The following is a 19213-nucleotide window of genomic DNA, read 5'->3' as shown; positions in this document are numbered from 1 at the left end:
CATCCAGGATAAAACCATCAACTTGATAGTCACCCTATCCACCACTAGTGCAGTAACAGCAGTGTGTACCATCTACAAGATGCACTGCAGCAACTCACCAAGCCTCCTTCGACAGCACCTTCCAAACCCACAACTTCTACCATCTTGAAGGACAAGGGCAATAGACACATGGGAACACCACCACCTGCAAGTTCCCCTCCAAAACCACAGACTGTCCTAATTTGGAAATATATCACCTTTCCTTCACTGTCATGGAGTCAAAATCCTCGAACTCCCTAACAGCACTGTGGGTGTATCTGCACCAGATGGACTCAACGATTCAAGAAGGCAGCTCGGTACCACCTTCTCAAGGGTAATTAAGGATGGGCAATAAATGCTGGCCTAGCTAGCGACACCCACAAGCTGTGAAAGAATTCTTTATTTTAAAAAAAGTGTAGCCAAAATGAAACAAAGAAATGCATAGGAGATAGAAGTCCTTGGGTTTATCTTAAATTACACAGATCTTAAGAGTAATGGTTTATATTGAAGTGGCAGTGCTAAAATGAGTTAGTATATTGAGCATTTACAGTTGTTATTGAACATTCAGATCACCAGCAACATATTACCACCAATACATAAACTCTGAATGCAGATACATGGCAGTAAAGCAGTTTTAAAATTCATGGCCTTTGGAGCCATGGCCTTCAAAATTTATGTACCCAGTACAAAACTTTTTCTATTTAAACACTTACAGCAATGATTTCTCAGTTAAATAAATATGGTGGTTAATACAAAACATTTATTTTTTCTTTCCCTCGCCAATATTCTACATGCCAGTAAACGGCAGTCCTGCAGTGTTAGTTAGCTGCAAAGTTAATTATTTGCAACAACATAAATGAATCCCGTCACACTAACCTGCACTGGAATACCAACTAAAGAACACATTTGGGAGTGGAAGTTTTTTTTTGTTACTGTTTCAGAGCCAGTAATTGATGATTGTGGCCACTGAATTGTGCTGTAAATTTCCTATGTGGCCACTTTAATAAACAAGACTGAGAAACTAAGAAAAAAAACTACTAAAAAAGTACAGACATCAATCATTTAAAAAAAAAACTTTAGCCCTACTGCTGCAGCACCTTTTTGGGAGACGGAGGGTATTTTCATAGATTCTGTTCATACTCTAGTGACCCCGGCGGAAGGTGCTTTCATTGTGGGCAGCAGGGGAAAGGCTAATTTAGTTTGGTTGCTGGCCACCAGAGGCTAGACTCATGCATAAAGAATGAGCAAGGGACAACAGGACAGCCAGCACCACTGCCACAGTCAAAATGCAACGGAAGTGATGGAAAACAGCTTTTTGCAGAGTTTGAAATAGTACCATCAGTATAAATAAGAACGCTGCAGTTTGCAAGTATTAGAAAAAGATGCAGTGCTACTTTAATCAAGTGCTATAGCATTGCAACTGTTCCTCAGGTTCCCGAAGTTAAACATTGGTGCTGGCTACATATCTCCATGGCCACCATTAGCTCATCAAAATGGCCAATTTTATGGGAACAAATACGGGCAGCACTTCCAACAGTGACAGCTATCACAGCATAACTCGAAGTTGTCCTCACCCCTCGCTCACACATGGCGCTTTCCAGCTAAACAGTCATCAGGAGATTAAACACAGCTCACTTTTCCATTCTGTCAGGAGATGCATGTCATTCAGGCCCCCAATGAAAGTGCATGTGTGGAAGAAGGGAGAGGACAGGATTAGCCTTGTTGGCAACATCTCAACAGCTTTCACAACTTGCCCAGAATTGCAGAAGGGACCATCGCTTGGGGCTAAGTACTGAAGAGCTGTCTATGCCTGAGGAACCACAGCCAAAATAGGTCAACAGCTTTAGAGAAGGAGGGTGTGAAGGTGGTGGGGTGGGGTGGGGTGTAGGAGGGGAGGAGGAGGGTTAACTTCAGGAGTTAGAACTGCAGATTTGCAAGCGTTTTCTTGGTGATTTTCCATCTTCCCTGTGGGCGAAGTGTTTTGAAGCTACAGGTCGACGAGTTTCCTCTTGTCTACTGTTCTCCTTGTTACTCTCCACTCCCAGCAGGTTATCATTGGCAAAGTAGCAGAGCCTACAGGTTGCTCGGTACATGTCCGTTCCACCAATTACTTCGACCTGTCGAGACAAAACAAGTAATTGAACCAAATCATGCAAGGGAGAGAAGAAAGGATTCTGAGGAACTGAATATACGTAGAATCTTGAAGCAGAAATCATTAGTTATGTTAGAGGTTTCACGTGACTGGCCAACTCCTGTCCCATGTAGAATGACATTCAGCTCCTCAAGTCTGTTCCGTCATTCCATTGGATCATGGTTGATCTATTTCTCAAATCCATTTACCCACCGATGATCCATATTCCTTGATGCCAGTACCAGACAAAAATCTATTGTTTCCAGTCACAGAAACTTCAGTTGACCCAGCATCCATAAACTTTTGAGGGAGAGATTTACATATTATTTGACTCAGCCTTGGGTCAGTTGGTAACATTCTTACCTGAGTCAGAAGGCTGTGGGTTCAAGTTCCATCCCAGAGACTTGAGCACAACAATCTTGGCTGACACTCCACTGCAGGACTGAGAGAGAGTGCTGCACTGTTGGAGGTGCTGTCTTTTGGATGAGACATTAAACCGAAGTCTCATCTGCTCTCTCAGGTGGATGCAAAAGATGCAATGGTGATGTTCTGAAGAGCAGGGGAGTTATCCCTGATGTCCTGGCCAGTATTTATCCCTCAACCAACATCACTAAAAGATACAGATTATCTGGTCATTATCACATTGCTGTTTGTGGGAGCTTGTTGTGCACAAATTGGTTGCTATGTTTCCTACATTACAACAGTGACTACACTTCAAAAAGTACTTCATTGGCTGTAAAGTGCTTCGAGTCATCCTGAGGTCATGAAAGGTGCTACACAAATGCCCAACTGACCAAGACAAGAGTCCATCAAGGCACAATGCCCCCAGGACCTGGAATCATTGCTCCATATTCAGCCAGTAGAAGGCTAATGGGTCTAACAATTTCTCCGGATTTGCTTGTCAATGGGAAAAGATCCCACTCATCCATCACCCTTGTACTCATCGACCTACACTGGCCCCCAGTCTCAAATTTAAAATTTCTTGTCATTCACAGCTTTCCTTCAGCTTTGTAACCTCCTCTAGACCTTCAATCCATAATCTCTCTCCCCCCCCCCCCCCAACTCTCTTCCTCCAATTATGACCACTTGTTCACCCCTTACTAACTTCTTGCTTTGGCTCTATGTCCAGTTTCTTTTTAATTACACCTCTGCGAAACACCTTGAAACATTTTTCCTGTATTAAAGATGCTATACAAGTTGTTGTTGACATGTGCTTAAAAGGAACTAACTTCACCCACAGAATTAGCTAACCACCATTCCATGCACACAGGTTTCACTCGCATAGTTAAAGCTGCTTGTATTTAGACTCACCCCGAATAATTAGGATATTTGTGGCTGGACTCGTTTTCTCTCTGCTATAGGCTATGGGCTGGTCACATACATACTTAACTGAACTGCCATTCAAACAAATCTCTTACAGCTCCCTTAATGGTTCAATAGGTCTGACAACCTGGAATCGAGCCATACAGATCAGATAGGTCCCACACCTGTGCCAAGGCAATGGATCTCAGCTGAGGTGGTGGTTCAGGGATTACAATTGGCCCTAGCCCCTAAACTGGGAGTGGTAACTCTACTGACACACACATGGATGCCAGGTAGTGCCATGATCACTTAGCAGTGGTGCCACAATTTACAACACTTACTGTCTAGGGTCACACACAAAGAGTGGGCAATTGGCGAGATGCTAGTTGGTGCCTAACATCTGTGGAATTGTGTCTTCAGGAAGTGGAGAGAGCAAAGAAATGACAAAAAAAGGGGGGGGGGGGGGGGAAATGGGAGAAGAAGATAGACAAACACAAACCTCTTTTTCAGTCCCCAGTCTCTTCGTATACGCAGCCTCCCTGTAGCACTCCATGCACACAGCACTCAGTTTCACTACGCTCTCTGCCAAGGGAACTAGATTCAAAATGTTGCCAAAAGCCTAGAGAAACAAACAATTGCTCAGAATCCAATACCAAAAACAATTATGCCACATTTTAAAGTGACAACGTCCCCTCACAGCAAGCATTCAGTTTCCTTCCTCCCACTGCAATTAGGAATGATATTTCCCAGCAGTTTATTTCAGGACTTTAGGTTTCCGGTGTCATGGAGCAGGCAGTGAATGTGGTAGAGCAGATTTACCAGAATTGTATCAAGGATGAAGAAATTTTATTAGGTGGAGAGAGTTAGTTAAGCTGAAATTGTTCTCCTGGGCAAAAAAGAATTTTAAAGGGACATTTATATCATGAGGTGTTTGGATAGAGTAGATAGAGAGAGAAACTATTTTCCACTGGCAAGAGGGTCAGTAACAGAGGACACAGATTTAAAGGTGACTGGCAAAAGACTCAAGGGGAGATGAGAATATTTTCATGCAGCAAGTTATGATGATCTGGAATACACCGCCTGGAAAGGTAGTGGAAGCAGATTCAATATCAATTTTCAAAAGTGAATTGGATATTTACTCAAAAGGAACAAAAATTCAAGGTCATTGGGAAAGTGCAGAGGAGTGGTACTAATTGGTAGGCCATTCAAAGAGCTGGCACAGGCTCAGTGGGTCAACTGCCTTCCCTCAATGTGGTATGGTTCTATGATTTTCATTTCACCACTACTTATCCTGAATTTGTTTTAAATAAGATGCTTGTCACTGCCCCCACCTACCTCAACAATGCTACTTTTGGGTTGAGGTGAGTCAGTGATGTGTTTACAGTGCCTGCAGTAATAAAACCACTCCCCTCAATCTTTTTTTTTTATATATTATTCATTCATGGAATGCAGGAGTCGCTGGTTAGGCCAGCATTTATTGCCCATCCCTAATTACCCTTGAGAAAATGGTGGTGAGCTGCCTTCTTGAACCACTGCAGTCCTTGGGTGTTAGGAAGGAAGAGAGTTCCAGGATTTTGACCCAGCGATAGCGAAGGAACAGCGATATAGTTCCAAGTCAGGATTGTGTGACTTGGAGGGGAACTTGCAGGTGGTGGTGTTCCCAAGCATCTGCTGCCCTTGTCCTTCTAGGTGGTAGAGGTCGCAGGTTTGGAAGATGCTGTTGAAGGAGCCTTGGTGAGTTGCTGCAGTGCATCTTGTAGATGGTACACACTGCTGCCACTGTGCATCGGTGGTGGTGGAGAGAGTAGCCGCAGTATTTATGTGGCTGGTCCAGTTCAGTTTCGGGTCAATGGTAACCCCCAGGATGTTGATAGTTGAGGATTCAGCGAGGGCAACGCCCTTGAACATTAAAGGAAATGGTTGGATTCTCTTGCTGGAGATGGTCATTGCCTGGCACTTGTGTGGCGTGAATGTTACTTGCCACTTACCAGTCCAAGCTTTGAATGTTGTCCAGGTCTTGCTGCATTTTTACACAGACTGCTTCAGTATCTGAGGAGTTGCAAATGGTGCTGAACATTGTGCAATCATCAGTGAACATCCCCACTTCTGACCTTATGATGGTGGGAAGGTCATTATGAAGCAGCTAAAGTTGGTTGGGCCCAGGACACTACCCTGAGGAACTCCTGCAGTGATGCCTTGGATCGGAGATGATTGACCTCCAACAACCACAACCATCTTCCTTTGTGCTAGGTATGGCTCCAACCAGTGGAGAGTTTTCCCCCTGACTCTCATTGACTCCAGTTTTGCTAGGGCTCCTTGATGCCATACTCGGTCAAATGCTGCCTTGATGTCAAGGGCAGTCATTCTCACCTTACCTCTGTCGTTCAGCTCTTTTGTCCATGTCTGGGCAAAGGCTGTAATGAAGTCAGGAGCTGAGTGGCCTTGGCGGAACCCAAACTGAGCGTCACTGAACAGGCTATTGCTGAGCAAGTGCCACTTGATAGCACTGTCGACATTATAGGGTTGTAATAGTAGGTGATTTTAACTTCCCTAACATTGACTGGGACTGCCTTAGTGCTAAGGGATCAGATAGGGAAGAATTTGTTAAGTGTGTCCAGGATAGTTTTCTGAAGCAGTATGTGGGTGGCTCTACTAGAGAAGGGGCTACACTCAAACCCCTCTTCGGAAATGAGGCTGGGCAGGTGGTTGATGTGTTAGTGGGGGAGCACTTTGGGACCAGTGACCATAACTCTATTAGCTTCAAGATAGTTATGGAAAAGGATAGGACTGGTCCTCAAGTTGAAGTCCTAAATTGGGGGGAGGCTAATTTCGATGGCATCAGACAGGAACTCTCAAAAGTTGATTGGGAGAGGCTGTTTACAGGTAAAGGGACATCTGGCAAGTGGGAGGCTTTTAAAAGTGAAATAGGAAGAGTTCAGGGCTGGCATGTTCCTGTTAGATTGAAGGGCAAGGCTGGCCAGTTTAGGGAACCTTGGTTGACGAGGGACATTGAGGGTCTGGTCAGGACAAAGAAGGAGGCATATGTCAGGTATAGGCAGCTGGGATAAAGAGAGTCCCTCGAGGAGTATAGGGGATGTAGGAGTACACTTAAGGAGGAAATTAGGAGGGCAAAAATGGGCCAAGAGATTTCCCTGGCAGATAAGATAAAAGAGAATCCTAAAAGATTCTATAAGTATATTAAGAGTAAAAGGGTAGCTAGGGAGAGAGTAGGTCCCCTTAAGGATCAGTGTGGTAATCTATGTGTGGAGCCACGAAAAATGGGCGAGGTCTTAAATGAATATTTCTCGTCTGTATTCACCATGGAGGTGGTCATGGAAGCTAGTGAGTTCAAGGGAGGGAACAGCAACATCCTGGAGCATAACAACATTACAAAGGAGGAGGTGTTGGAGGTTTTGAAGCACATTAAAGTGGATAAATGCCCAGGGCCTGACCAGGTGTATCCTAGGATGCTATGGGAAGCAAGGGAGGAGATTGCTGGGGCCCTGGCAGAGATTTTTGTATCATCGTTAGCCACGGGTGAGGTACCGGAAGACTGAAGGATAGCTAATGTTGTGCCTTTATTTAAGAAGGTCGGCAGGGATAAGCCAGGGAACTACAGGCCAGTGAGCCTTACATCAGTGGTGGGAAAGTTATTGGAAGGGATTCTGAGAGACAGGATTTATATGCATTTGGAAAGGCATGGTCTGATTAGGGATAGTCAGCATGGCTTTGTGCGTGGGAAATCATGTCTCACGAATTTGATTGAGTTTTTTGAGGAGGTGACCAACAGGATTGACGAGGGCAGGGCGGTGGACGTTGTCTACATGGATTTTAGCAAGGTCTTTGACAAGGTCCAGCATGGTAGGCTGGTCCGGAAGGTTTGAACACATGGGATCCAGGGTGAGCTAGCCAATTGGATACAAAATTGGCTTGGTGATAGGAGGCAGAAGGTGATAGTGGAGGGTTGTTTTTCAGATTGGAGGCCGGTGACCAGTGGTGTGCCGCAGGGATCAGTGCTGGGCCCTCTGTTGGGATGCAAGTACATAGTTCCCTGAAAGTGACAACACAGGTAGACAGGGTGGTGAAGAAGGCATATGGCATGCTTGCCTTCATCAGCCGAGGCATTGAGTACAAGAGTTGGGACATCATGTTACAGTTGTACATAACGTTGGTTAGGCAGCGTTTGGAGTACTGTGTGCAGTTCTGGTCGCTGCACTACAGGAAAGATGTAATTAAGCTACAGAGGGTGCAGACAAGATTCACAAGGATGTTGCCTGGTTTGGAGGGCTTGAGTTATGAAGAGAGATTGGATAGGCTGGGTCAGTTTTCCCTGGAGCGAAGGAGGCTGAGAGGGGACATGATAGAGGTATATAAAATTATGAGAGGCATAGATATGATAGATAGTCAGAGTCTGTTTACCATGGTATGGGTGACTAAAACCAGAGGGCGTAGATTTAAGGCGAGAGGGAGGAGGTTTAAAGGGGATCAAAGGCATAAATTTTTCACACAAAGATTAGTGGGTATCTGGAATGAGTTGCCTGAGGTGGTGGTGGAGGCAGGAATAGTAGCAACATTTAAGAGGCACCTGGACAGGTACTTGAATGAGCAAGGCATAGAGGGATTTGGAATTAATGCAGGCAGGTGGGATTAGTATAGATAGGCATTATGGTCAGCATGGACGCGGTGGGCCGAAGGGCCTGTTTCTATGCCGTACGACTCCATGACAACACTTCCAATGGGAAGGTACCTAACCTCTATTTGAAAGTGTGGGGAAGGTCAGGAACTCAACGGAAATTCTTAAGTGGTTACACAGTATATTCCATAAAAAGCATTGCTTTTTTGTCTAAGGCTAAATAAACTGAATGCAATTTGGTTCTTGTAAAAGATGTGGCTATAATATTGGACAGGCACCACACAATCTGAATAAAATATACTCATTTGGGTCCACTACATGCAGTTCGTATCCTTTTTCTCATGGGCTGTACCTACTTTCCTTTGGAAAGTTCCATCCAGTGCCGCTACAATCACAGTTTTTTCTTTGTTAGCCATTTCCTCGGCAAATTCGACACAGTCTGGAAACTAGAGAGATAGACGAACTTCAAAGTTATGTTCCTAACCACCATCTTTGCTCAGATTCATAAAGAATTAGGCCAGGCAATCAACAAGTTGCCCTTACAATAGCACCATTAACATAGGAAAACATCCCAAGGCACTTTGCACAGGAGTAATCAAACCCATTTTCAGCCTCTAAGTCCATGGGAACCTCATACAATGGGCAGTGAATGGATATCACTAATAGCTCAGTAGGTAAATGTACTGCTCTGAGCTATGGAAAGTGTTACAACAGCTTCAGTGTCCCTAAACTAGGGATCTGGGAAGGGGGTACTGATGGGGGCCGGGAAATGAAATCAGGTGAAGAGCACAGCTGGATAAAGGGGAGGTGGTGTATAGTGGTAATGTCACTAAACTAGTAATCCAGAGGCCCAGGCTAATGTTCTAATCCACCGTGGCAGCTGGAGGGATTTAGATTCAATTAATTAATAAAAATCTGGAACTGAAAGCTAGTCTCAATAATGATGCCATGAAAACATAACCGATTGTCTTAAAAACCCAACTGCTTCACTCATGTCCTTTAGGGAAGGAAATCTGCCATCCTCACCCAGTCTGGCCGAGATGTGACTCCAAACCTGCAGCAATGTGGTTGACTCTGAACTGCCAGCTGAAACAGCCTAGCAAGTCACTCAATTGTCAAGGGCAATTAGGGTTGGGCATCAACTGCTGGTCTTGCCAGTGACGCCCATGTCCCATGAGAGAATTTTAAAAAAAAGTGTTTTAGATATCAGGTGTGAGTAGAATCAGATTCTACAGTGATATCTCACAAAGTCGAATAGCCTAGAAATCACTACTAGGTTCACACTTAGGGAAGATACCTGGAGGTATCATATACCAACATGCGGGAGCACCTTTACAGTTCCTTTAAAAGCTTGAAAACAGTAAGATTTTCTACTCCAAGTTTCTTAATAGATTGAAAAAGAGATTCATCTAGGGATCAGCATTCAATACAAACACTGAACAGATTTCGTAACACAGTAAAGTGAGCATGAAGGGCCACACTTACAAACTGTCCTTCATCAATTCCGATAACTGCACATTTCAACGCTTCTTGACGAACTTCACTCAGCTTTGTCGCAGGAACTGCCTTCATTGTAAACCTGAGAGATAGAAGAGCAAAACGTCAGCAGGGTTCACAAATGGAAGCTCTGGCCTAACGGGACATCACATCAACAATCTTAATTCAAAACTGTGCAGTGCATCCCAACAAACTCAATATGCCAAATATAGGATGACAAATTACAAAGATGCACAATCAGCGTAGCAACCAATTCAGAATTCAGGCCCACTTCAGTTTAGATTTATAGCAGCGTTTAAAAAAAAAAACAGGTAGAAAATACCAAATATGTGGTGTAAACGTTTCTACAATTGCCTTGAATTATTAGTGTTTGCCACCCAAGGAAATGGACAGCTGGAACCTTTGACATGCGAAGCTTGCACGATATGGTGGTCCCGGACGCTTTGTGTCCCCATGTGATGGTCGTGTTTGCAAGTGTCTCTGACTGCTTGCAGTCGAGCTCAGAAGCAGCTGGTCGCCCGATCACATTTGGAAGATTGAAAGGTTCCAAGTGGTGGGTGACCATCCATTGGGTTAGGAGACTAGATGAAAGGCAATGTAGACATCTCCTGAGTGTGTTAAATTGACAAACATAACAAGGAGAGCAGCCATGAGCAAAACCACAGCACCGATCGAGCAGTTTACTGTCACACAGGGAGGACATAAATTCAGTAGTAATAGAAGGCTTGAAAGTCACAAGACTCCTGAATGGTGTGTTGTCTGATAATAGCCTGAGTAAGGGAAATCAAAGAACTGCAAGATTTGAGGTCAGGGAAACAGTGATTCAATAATGCAGGAAGAAACAACTGGGATCCTGCATGGGGAACTTCAGCAATTAGGAGATGGATTGAAGAGCTGGACCTGCCAGGTTATTTCCAGTGTTGATTGCTATTCAGTATAGGGACAGTAAAATAAGGGAGCTAAATGAATGGCTGGAGAGATGTTTGGGAAGGAAGGTCTCAGATAGCAGATTGCAACAAGGCACAAGTTTTAGTTTAGTTTAAGTTTAGAGATACAGCACTGAAACAGGCCCTTCGGCCACCGAGTCTGTGCCGACCATCAACCATCCATTTATACTAATTTCATATTCCTACCACATCCCCACCTGCCCCTATATTTCCCTACCACCTACCTATACTAGGGGCAATTTATAATGGCCAATTAACCTATCAACCAGCAAGTCTTTGGCATGTGCGAGGAAACCGGAGCACCCGGAGGAAACCCACGCAGACACAGGGAGAACTTGCAGACACAGGGAGAACTTGCAAACTCCACACAGGCAGTACCCAGAACTGAACCCGGGTCGCTGGAGCTGTGAGGCGGAGGTGCTAACCACTGCGCCACCCAGTCAGGAGTGTGATGGAATACTCTCCACTTGCCTGGATGGGTGCAGCTCCAACAACACTCAAGAAGCTCGACACCATCCAGGACAAAGCAGCCCGCTTGATTGGCATCCCATCCACAAACATTCACTCGCTCCACCACCGACATACAGTGGCAGCAGTGTGTACCATCTACAAGATGCACTGCAGCAATGCACCAAGGCTCCTTAGACAGCACCTTCCAAACCCGCGACCTCTACCAACTAGAAGGACGAGGGCAGCAAATACATGGGAACACCACCACCTGCAAGTTCCCCTCCAAGCCACATACCATCCTGACTTGGATCTATATCACCGTTCCTTCACTGTTGTTGGGTCAAAATCCTGGAACTCCCTTCCTAACAGCACTGTGGGTATACCTACCCCAAATGGACTGCAGCAGTTCAAGGCAGCAGCTCACCACCACCTTCTCAAGGGCAATAAAGGCTGGCATAGCCAGCGACGCCCACATCCCATGAATGAATTTTTTTTTAAAAATGACACTGGGACCAGTTCAAAGGCAGATGTGGACAGGCTTCATTTGAGCAAGTTAGGGTCAATGACCTCGCTGGGAAACTAGTACTGTAAAGGAGGGTTTAAACTGCGGCAGGGGAAGGAACGAACAAGATGAGGAAAGAAAACAGTGAGTAAAACAGACAAGAAAAGAGACAGATTTATGAACAATGAGGGAGGGATGAATGAATATAGGAGTGTTCAGTTCGAGTACAAAGTATTACACATAAGATTAAGATTGATGAGCTAGAAACAAAGTGTTATGGGGTTATGATAGAATAGCATTGACAAAGATGAGGCTTAGGCGAGGGCAAAACTGGGAGCTAAACATTCCTGATTACCAAAATAATTCATAGGAACAGAGTAAGAAAAAAGGGGCATAATGTGGCAGAATTAGTAAAGGCTTCCAGCCACACTAAAACACAAGAATCTCAGGGGGCTGTGTCAAGACAAGATCTATACAGTTGGAGCTAAAAATTATGAAGAGAAAATGGTCAATTCTCAGTGCATATTAACTTGTATAAATTACAAAGAAGAGTTGAGACAGTACCTTTTTGCTTTGATCACTAGTTCTTTTATTGGCCACCAGTAAAAATAGTTCTTTTTGAATGATATCCAGTGCATTCTTGGCTAATAAGGTCAATATCTCACTTCTATGTCTGGCATTTTATTTTAGTCTGTTCCATTTGTTACTGTGAAACTACCGACTTACAAATCCATTAGTGGTAACAGCATGGGGTATTGCTTAAAATCGGATACTGAATTTGACCATTCCCAGCTCACAGATTAACTTCACAGGTTAGTTACACAAATAAAGCGATTAACAAACAACCATAAGTTGCATTTATATAAATGGACTTAATGTAATAAAATATCCCAAGGCACTTCAGACAAAAGTAGATGCCAAGCCAAAGAGAGAGGTATTAGGAGGGGTAACAAAAAGCTTGCTCAAAGAAGTGTTTTAAAGAGGGCCTTAAAAGAGAGGGAGGTATTTAGGAAAGTAATTCCATAACGCAGGGCCAAGACAGCTGAAGGCATGGCCACTAATGATTGAGCAAAGGGAGGGAAGGATGGACGAGGCCAGAGTTGGAGGCATGGAGAGTTCTGGCATTGGGAGGGTTGTTTGCAGACCTGGAGGACACTAAAGATAGGGAGGGGAGGGGCCACGAAGAGACTTGAACGCAAGAATTAACATTTTAAATTGAGACATTACAGAATGGAGAGTCAATGCAGGTCAGCGAGGACAGGGCTGATAGGCGAGTGGAAATTGAGGATAGGAGTTTTGGGTGAGCTGAAGCTTAGAGTGCAGATGATGGGAGGCTGGCCAAGAGAGAATAGTTAAATATGGAGATGACAAAGGCATACATAATATCTCAGTGGCAGGTCTAAGCATGGTTGAAGGCTGGCAGTGTTAGAGGTGGATTGGGGTGGTCTTTAGGATGAAGTGGATGTGGGGTCAGAATCTCAGCTTGGGGTTAAGTATTGCACCAAGGTTGTGAACAATCTGTTTCAATCAGTGGCTGGGGGAGGGAGACAAAAAGAATGCTGGACTTTGTAACAAGTTTAAGATGGAGTCAGAAGTCAGGGTGACCTCACATCAACTCTGCTTAAAGATAAGACACAAATCTTGGTTACTAGGAAAACAGAGAACCCAGATTAAAGACTTTTTTGAAAAGCAGAGACTGTAGGAGTGTAACACCTGAACAACAATGGGTTTCACCCTCCCAGACTTTCAGATCATAAACGAGGAGTCATTGATACAAGGATGCAAATATGCATGGCAGCTGCTAACACCTGGAAAAAAGCTATGGAAAGCCAGGTGGCTCTGCTGTAGCCAGACTTGTGGACTTTGCATATTGGAAAAGGACAATGGGCTACTGACTTTTGATTCCAGATAAATTCAACAGAATTTCAGGATGTCAACAGGCTGTAAGCAAGACGACTAGCAGTGGTAGCCTCAAGGGAGAGAGACAGGAAACACCTGCTCTGAGAAGACTGATACAGCAAAAGGCTGCAAAGACTTGAATCTGTTTTGAAAGTTGAGGCTTGCAGAGAAGTAAAAGACCAACAGGATCATCTGAAATCGCTTTACTTGACATCCAGGTCAAAAGTGCTTGGAGAAGTCAGTGAAGAGGACATTGACTTTGAGAAAGGTCTGGGAGATCCAACCCATTGCAACTGGGAGGAGTTTGGGACTTTAATCACAAGATTTCACCACCAAGAAAGACGGTGTAACATACAAGTGTGGTATGAGGTTTTCAAGTGTTTTAATAAATAAATACCTTTCTTTGTACTTTGGGGCATCAGCTACTTACAAAGCACTATTTAGTTAATGGGATTTCTTTTAGTTTACCTATTATAAAAAGTCTTAAAACATGAAGTCTTGTCTTTAAATTCTTTAAACTGGTTTGGGGGTTCATATCTCGTATCTTAACGTTAACTGTCTCACTAAGGTTGTAACACAAGAGTACAGAGTTTGTGGTGGGGGCCAAAGACGATGGCTTTGGTCTCACCAACGTTAAACTGGAGGAAATTGTGGAACCTAACTCGAGGTCGCTGGATGATATCACCAAGGGGCAGTGTGTAGATGAAGAGAAGGGGGGGGGTCAACGATAGACACTTAGGGGGAAGCTTCAGAGATAACTACATGGAAAAGATACAGCATCTTTCCACATCAGCACATTCCACACACCACAGAAATTTGAGGCAGTGAAAGCCTTTTAAATATCCCTGAACTTTCACACTCATTACTGCTATTCCTTGGAAGACAGCGGAGACATCTTCTGGCAACACTCATTTGGAGGGAAGTAGCTGGTTAAATGGCAACTCAGCTAGCTAATCTCCAAACATGGAGGTCAGAAGTCAAGCCCATGGCTTCCTGTCCAGTCAGAAAACAAAAGGACACAGAAGCACATCATCTGACTTTGTGTGGACTACTTGGTGTGAGGGCAGATATAAAGTGAGAACTCTGTACTTAAGGAAGTGCCAATCAGGATCAGAGGAATTATTGGTCAGAAAAGTCATAGCAAGACCATTAACAGTAAGTGCTTTGTTATTTACAAGGGACATTATAAAATAAGCTCTAATTGACTGTAAACTTTTACTTTGTTCATGTTTAGATAGTAACAATACGAGCACAGGTATAATACAGATTGTAGTATTCACTTAGCCACAGTGTGCTGCAACTCCTAGTAATGAGACTGCACTCAATACTCACTTGTCATGTGTAGCCAGGTCTTCCTTACTGTATCGAATGTCCTTTGCATACTTTATGACAAGACAGTCATATTGAGCAATCTGAAACCTTCTCACCCGGCGCATCAGCTCTGTGCTGTCAGAGAGACAAATTAGATTTCAGTCAGATGCACGTGTTGCAAAGTTGCATCACCTTCCCACTTGTTATGCATTGGTATTGGAAACTTCTGTGCTTTTGCCAAAAAAGTAGACAAGTATCCTTTGCTGCTTAGAGACCAGTATATGTTCTCAATTCTCCTCCTCACTTCTAAAAGGTACTGATCCATACTGGAGTATAGTTCTATGGATGCTAGCCATCTTCTGCTATCAAGTGTTCATTGTCTGTAGCAAGGTGTATAAGAATTAGTTAACCAAGGTGGGTTGGTTAGCTCTGGTGTCCCATAAAGATCTATCCCTGGTCCCCTCCTATTTCTCATCCGCATTCTGCCCCTCAGCAACATCTTCTGGAAACACAATGTCAGTTTCCACACATACATTGATGACACCCAACTCTACTTCACTGCCACCTCTCTCGACCCCTCCTTCGTCTCTAAATTATCAGACTGCTTATCCAACATCCAGTACTGGATGAGCAGAAATTTCCTCCAATTAAATATTGGGAAGACTGAAGCCATTGTTTTTGTTCCACACCAAAAATCCATTCCCTTGCCACTGATTCCATCCCTCTCCCTGAAGCTTAACCAAACTGTTTGTAACCTTGGTGTCATATTTGACCCACAGATGAGCTTTCAACCACATGTCTGCACCCTCACCAAGACCACCTATTTCCACCTCCGTAACATCACCTGTCACCTCAACTTTTCTGAAGCCCTCAGCCATGCCTTTGCTACCTCTAGACTTGATTACTCCAATGCACTCCTGGTTGGCCTCCCACATTCTACCCTCTGTAAACTTGAGGTCATGAAGAACTCTGCATCCCATGTCTTAACTCGTACCAAATACCTGTTCACCTGTAATAAAAATAAGAAATGCTGGAAATACTCAGCGGGTCTGGCAGCATCTGTGGAGAAAGAAGCAGAGTTAATGTTTCAAGTCAGTGACCCTTCTTGTCCACCTGTCACCACTGTGCTCACAGTACTACAATGGCTCCTGGTTAAACACCACCTCAATTTTAAAATTCTATGCCCGGTTTTCAAATCCCTCCATGGGCTTTTCCCTCCCTATCTCGATAATCTCCTCTCACGATATCGGTGCTCAGCTAATTCTGGACTCTCGAACATCCTCCATTTTAATTACTCCACCTTTGGTGGCCACGCCTTCAGCTGCCTAGGCCCTAAGCTCTGAAATTTGCTCCTTAAACCTCTCTGTGCCTCTACTCTCCTTTAAGACACTCTTTAAGCCTACCTCTTTAACTAAGCTTTTGGACACCTATCCCAATACCTTACATGGCTCGGTGTCAAATTTTATTTTATAATGCCCCTCTGAAGCACCTTGGAATGTTTTATTAATTTAAAGGCGTTATATAAATATAAGTCGTTGTTGTTAATTACGCTTCAGTTACAGATAGAAAGAATTTATAAAAGCTTCTTTTGGGACTACTAAAATGTAGGTGACATATCAATGCAAATGAAGCCTTTGAAAGATACTGGCAGCAGCTTTGACCGAGTTACTAGGCTAATTTGAAATATTTATTGAAATTATTTCCAAGCACTGACTTAAAAGGGGCGAATACCCGGAAGAGAAATCGCGGGAACGTCCCAGGACCGGATGGGGAAAAGTGGGAATAAAAAGACAATGAACTAAAAGTCTATTAGTGTTGCTGGAAGCGGATCTGAAACTTCATCAGCAGTTTGCGGAGTTCAGACAGAGACGGGCGGAAGGAGAGTTCGCGCCAAACAACTGCAAGGATTTTACCAGCAAACTCACAGCCCATCACCCAGACACAACTTTTGTTTCTAAAATAAAAAGACAGGGAAATGTTAAATTTGTTACCTTTTCCCCGAGAACATCGGTCCGAAGATGATCTGTAAATTGCAAAAAGAAACACCCTTAAGATCAATTGGCTGAATGTTATAATTGGCGCCTTTTAAGCAGGCAGGAAGTGGGATCAGAAACATTATAATTAAATTTATTGCAGAAATAATGTAACAAAAAGAAACCACACACCAAATTTACCAAAAGTCAGATTCTGCATCTTTGCCACTTTGATTGAAAAACAATTCCAAACACTAACTAGGCTGGAGACCACCGTTGGGAGATTCGTCTGAGTATTTAATTATTCTAAAGAATTGTATTTTTTTTTCTTACCTGAATTTGACCCTTCACTTTGCGGGGAGATGAGAGCGAGATTTCTGGGTACAAACTGTTCATTGTATCAGAAAATAAAATATAAATATCTAAACCAATAGAAAGAAACTTACACAAATAGGGTTAAAGATCGCAACAACAAAAAAAAAATAAGATTCTCCCTCCCCAGGAAAAAGTAAAAGTCAAATCTAGAAGGGAGACAAAGAGCTGGCCGAAAAGCGAGGCAACACTAAAGAGAGACGGAAGTGTTTAAATTTCCCACCGCGCTAAAATTGCGTCAGCTCGTGAAGTATCACATGTGACTGTATCCAGCCAGCAGAATTAACTGCACTGACATCGACTCTTTTAAACTGAAAACACGAAGTGTCATCCAACTAAAGTGTACAACAAAATAGAAAACTAAATCAAAGAAACAAATTAAATATTATTTACACCATCCCCTATGTGCCCAGTCCCAGAAAGTCCACCAGCATCTACTCTTTTCATTAAAAAAACAATCAGGAGACACTGGGTTGCCTCAGTGTTATTAATCAAAATTGCCTCCTTTATAGAGGGACACAACTGATAAAACCCATGAAGATGGGGCGGCACAGTGGCGCAGTGGTTAGCACCGCAGCCTCACAGCTCCAGCGACCCGGGTTCAATTCTGGGTACTGCCTGTGTGGAGTTTGCAAGTTCTCCCTGTGTCTGCGTGGGTTTCCTCCGGGTGCTCCGGTTTCCTCCCACATGCCAAAAGACTTGCAGGTTGATAGGTTAATTGGCTATTATAAATTGCCCCTAGTATAGGTAGGTGGTAGGGAAATATAGGGACAGGTGGGGATGCGGTAGGAAATTGGGATTAGTGTAGGATTAGTATAAATGGGTGGTTGATGGTCGGCACAGACTCGGTGGGCCGAAGGGCCTGTTTCAGTGCTGTATCTCTAAACTAAACTAAAGGAAACTCAACAAATTAAATATTGACATTATTTCCCATGTCTAAAACAACAACTTATTTATCTTAATAAAAGCAAAATACTGCGGATGCTGGAAATCTGCAATAAAAACAAGAAATGCTGGAACCACTCAGCAGGTCTGGCAGCATCTGTGAAAAGAGAAGCAGAGTTAACGTTTCGGGTCAGTGACCCTTCTTCGGAACTGACAAATATTAGAAAAGTCACAGGTTATAAGCAAGTGGGCTGGGGGCGGGGCAAGAGATAACAAAGGAGAAGGTGTAGATTGGACAAGGCCACATAGCTGACCAAAAGGTCATGGAGCAAAGGCAAACAATAACTTATTTATCTTCTTTGGCCTCCTTGTCTCTGGGTAAGTGCCTAGAGGTGGTCAGTGGTTTGTGAAGCAGCACCTGGAGTGGCTATAAAGGCCAATTCTAGAGTGACAGACTCTTCCACAGGTGCTGCAGATAAAATTGGTTGTCGGGGCTGTTACACAGTTGGCTCTCTCCTTGCGCTTCTGTCTTCTTTCCTGCCAACTGCTAAATCTCTTCGACTCGCCACTCTTTAGCCCCACCTTTATGGCTGCCCGCCAGCTCTGGCGATCACTGGCAATTGACTCCCACGACTTGTGGTCAATGTCACAGGACTTCATGTCGCGTTTGCAGACGTCTTTAAAGCGGAGACATGGACGGCCGGTGAGTCTGGTACCAGTGACGAGCTCGCTGTTCAATGTGTCCTTGGGGATCCTGCCATCTTCCATGTGGCTCAATGGCCAAGCCATCTCAAGCGCCGCTGGCTCAGTAAGGTGTATATGCTGGGGATGTTGGTCGCATCGAGGACTTCTGCGTTGGAGATACGGTCCTGCCACCTGATGCCAAGGATTCTCCGGAGGCAGCAAAGATGGAATGAATTGAGACGTCGCTCTTGGCTGATATATGTTGTCCAGGCCTCGCTGCTGTAGAGCAAGGTACTGAGGACACAGGCTTGATACACTTGGACTTTTATGTTCCGTGTCAGTGCACCATTTTCCCACTTTCTCTTGGCCAGTCTGGACATAGCAGCGCACGCCTTTCCCATGTGCTTGTTGATTTCGAGAGACAGGTTACTGGTGATAGTTGTGCCTTGGTAGGTGAACTCCTGAACCACTTCCAGAGTGTGGTCACCAATATTGATGGATGAAGCATTTCTGACCTCCTGTCCCATGATGTTCGTTTTCTTGAGGCTGATGGTTAGGCCAAATTCGTTGCAGGCAGCCGCAATCCTGTCGATGAGTCTCTGCAGACAC

General features: G+C 44.1%; 1 protein-coding gene across 2 annotated transcripts; it reads right to left on the bottom strand.

Moving 5' to 3' along the window:
• Window positions 1-403: 403 nt before the first annotated feature.
• tk1 (thymidine kinase 1, soluble) lies at window positions 404-17245 on the bottom strand. 2 transcript variants are annotated; one of them, XR_010977580.1, is made up of 8 exons: window positions 16997-17245; window positions 16682-16713; window positions 14712-14825; window positions 9570-9663; window positions 8441-8530; window positions 3951-4070; window positions 2513-2759; window positions 2051-2135 (listed from the first exon to the last, which is right to left on the bottom strand). XR_010977580.1 is itself a non-coding variant. In XM_068058373.1 (7 exons), the coding sequence occupies exons 1-7, from the start codon at window positions 17057-17059 to the stop codon at window positions 1929-1931; spliced, it is 720 nt and encodes a 239-aa protein (XP_067914474.1). In that variant the 5' UTR covers window positions 17060-17245; the 3' UTR covers window positions 404-1928. The 2 variants fall into 2 exon arrangements, 1 of the variants encoding a protein (XP_067914474.1); XM_068058373.1 differs by lacking the exon at window positions 2513-2759 and having other exon boundaries at window positions 404-2135.
• Between the last annotated feature and the right edge of the window lie 1968 nt (window positions 17246-19213).

The sequence above is a fragment of the Heterodontus francisci genome, chromosome 26 (genome assembly GCF_036365525.1).
Source record: "Heterodontus francisci isolate sHetFra1 chromosome 26, sHetFra1.hap1, whole genome shotgun sequence".
NCBI lineage: Eukaryota > Metazoa > Chordata > Chondrichthyes > Heterodontiformes > Heterodontidae > Heterodontus > Heterodontus francisci.
Note: the sequence above shows the minus strand (reverse complement) of the source record. Positions and strands in the feature narration are given on the sequence as shown.

Excerpts from the sequence above, each read along its gene's own strand:
- tk1 (XM_068058373.1), bottom strand. The coding sequence starts at position 17,059 with ATGAACAGTTTGTACCCAGAAATCTCGCTCTCATCTCCCCGCAAAGTG. Across the intron at positions 16,714-16,996 it reads AAGTGAAGGGTCAAATTCAG|ATCATCTTCGGACCGATGTT; the intron begins GTAAGAAAAAAA and ends TGCAATTTACAG. Across the intron at positions 14,826-16,681 it reads CCGATGTTCTCGGGGAAAAG|CACAGAGCTGATGCGCCGGG; the intron begins GTAACAAATTTA and ends TCTCTCTGACAG.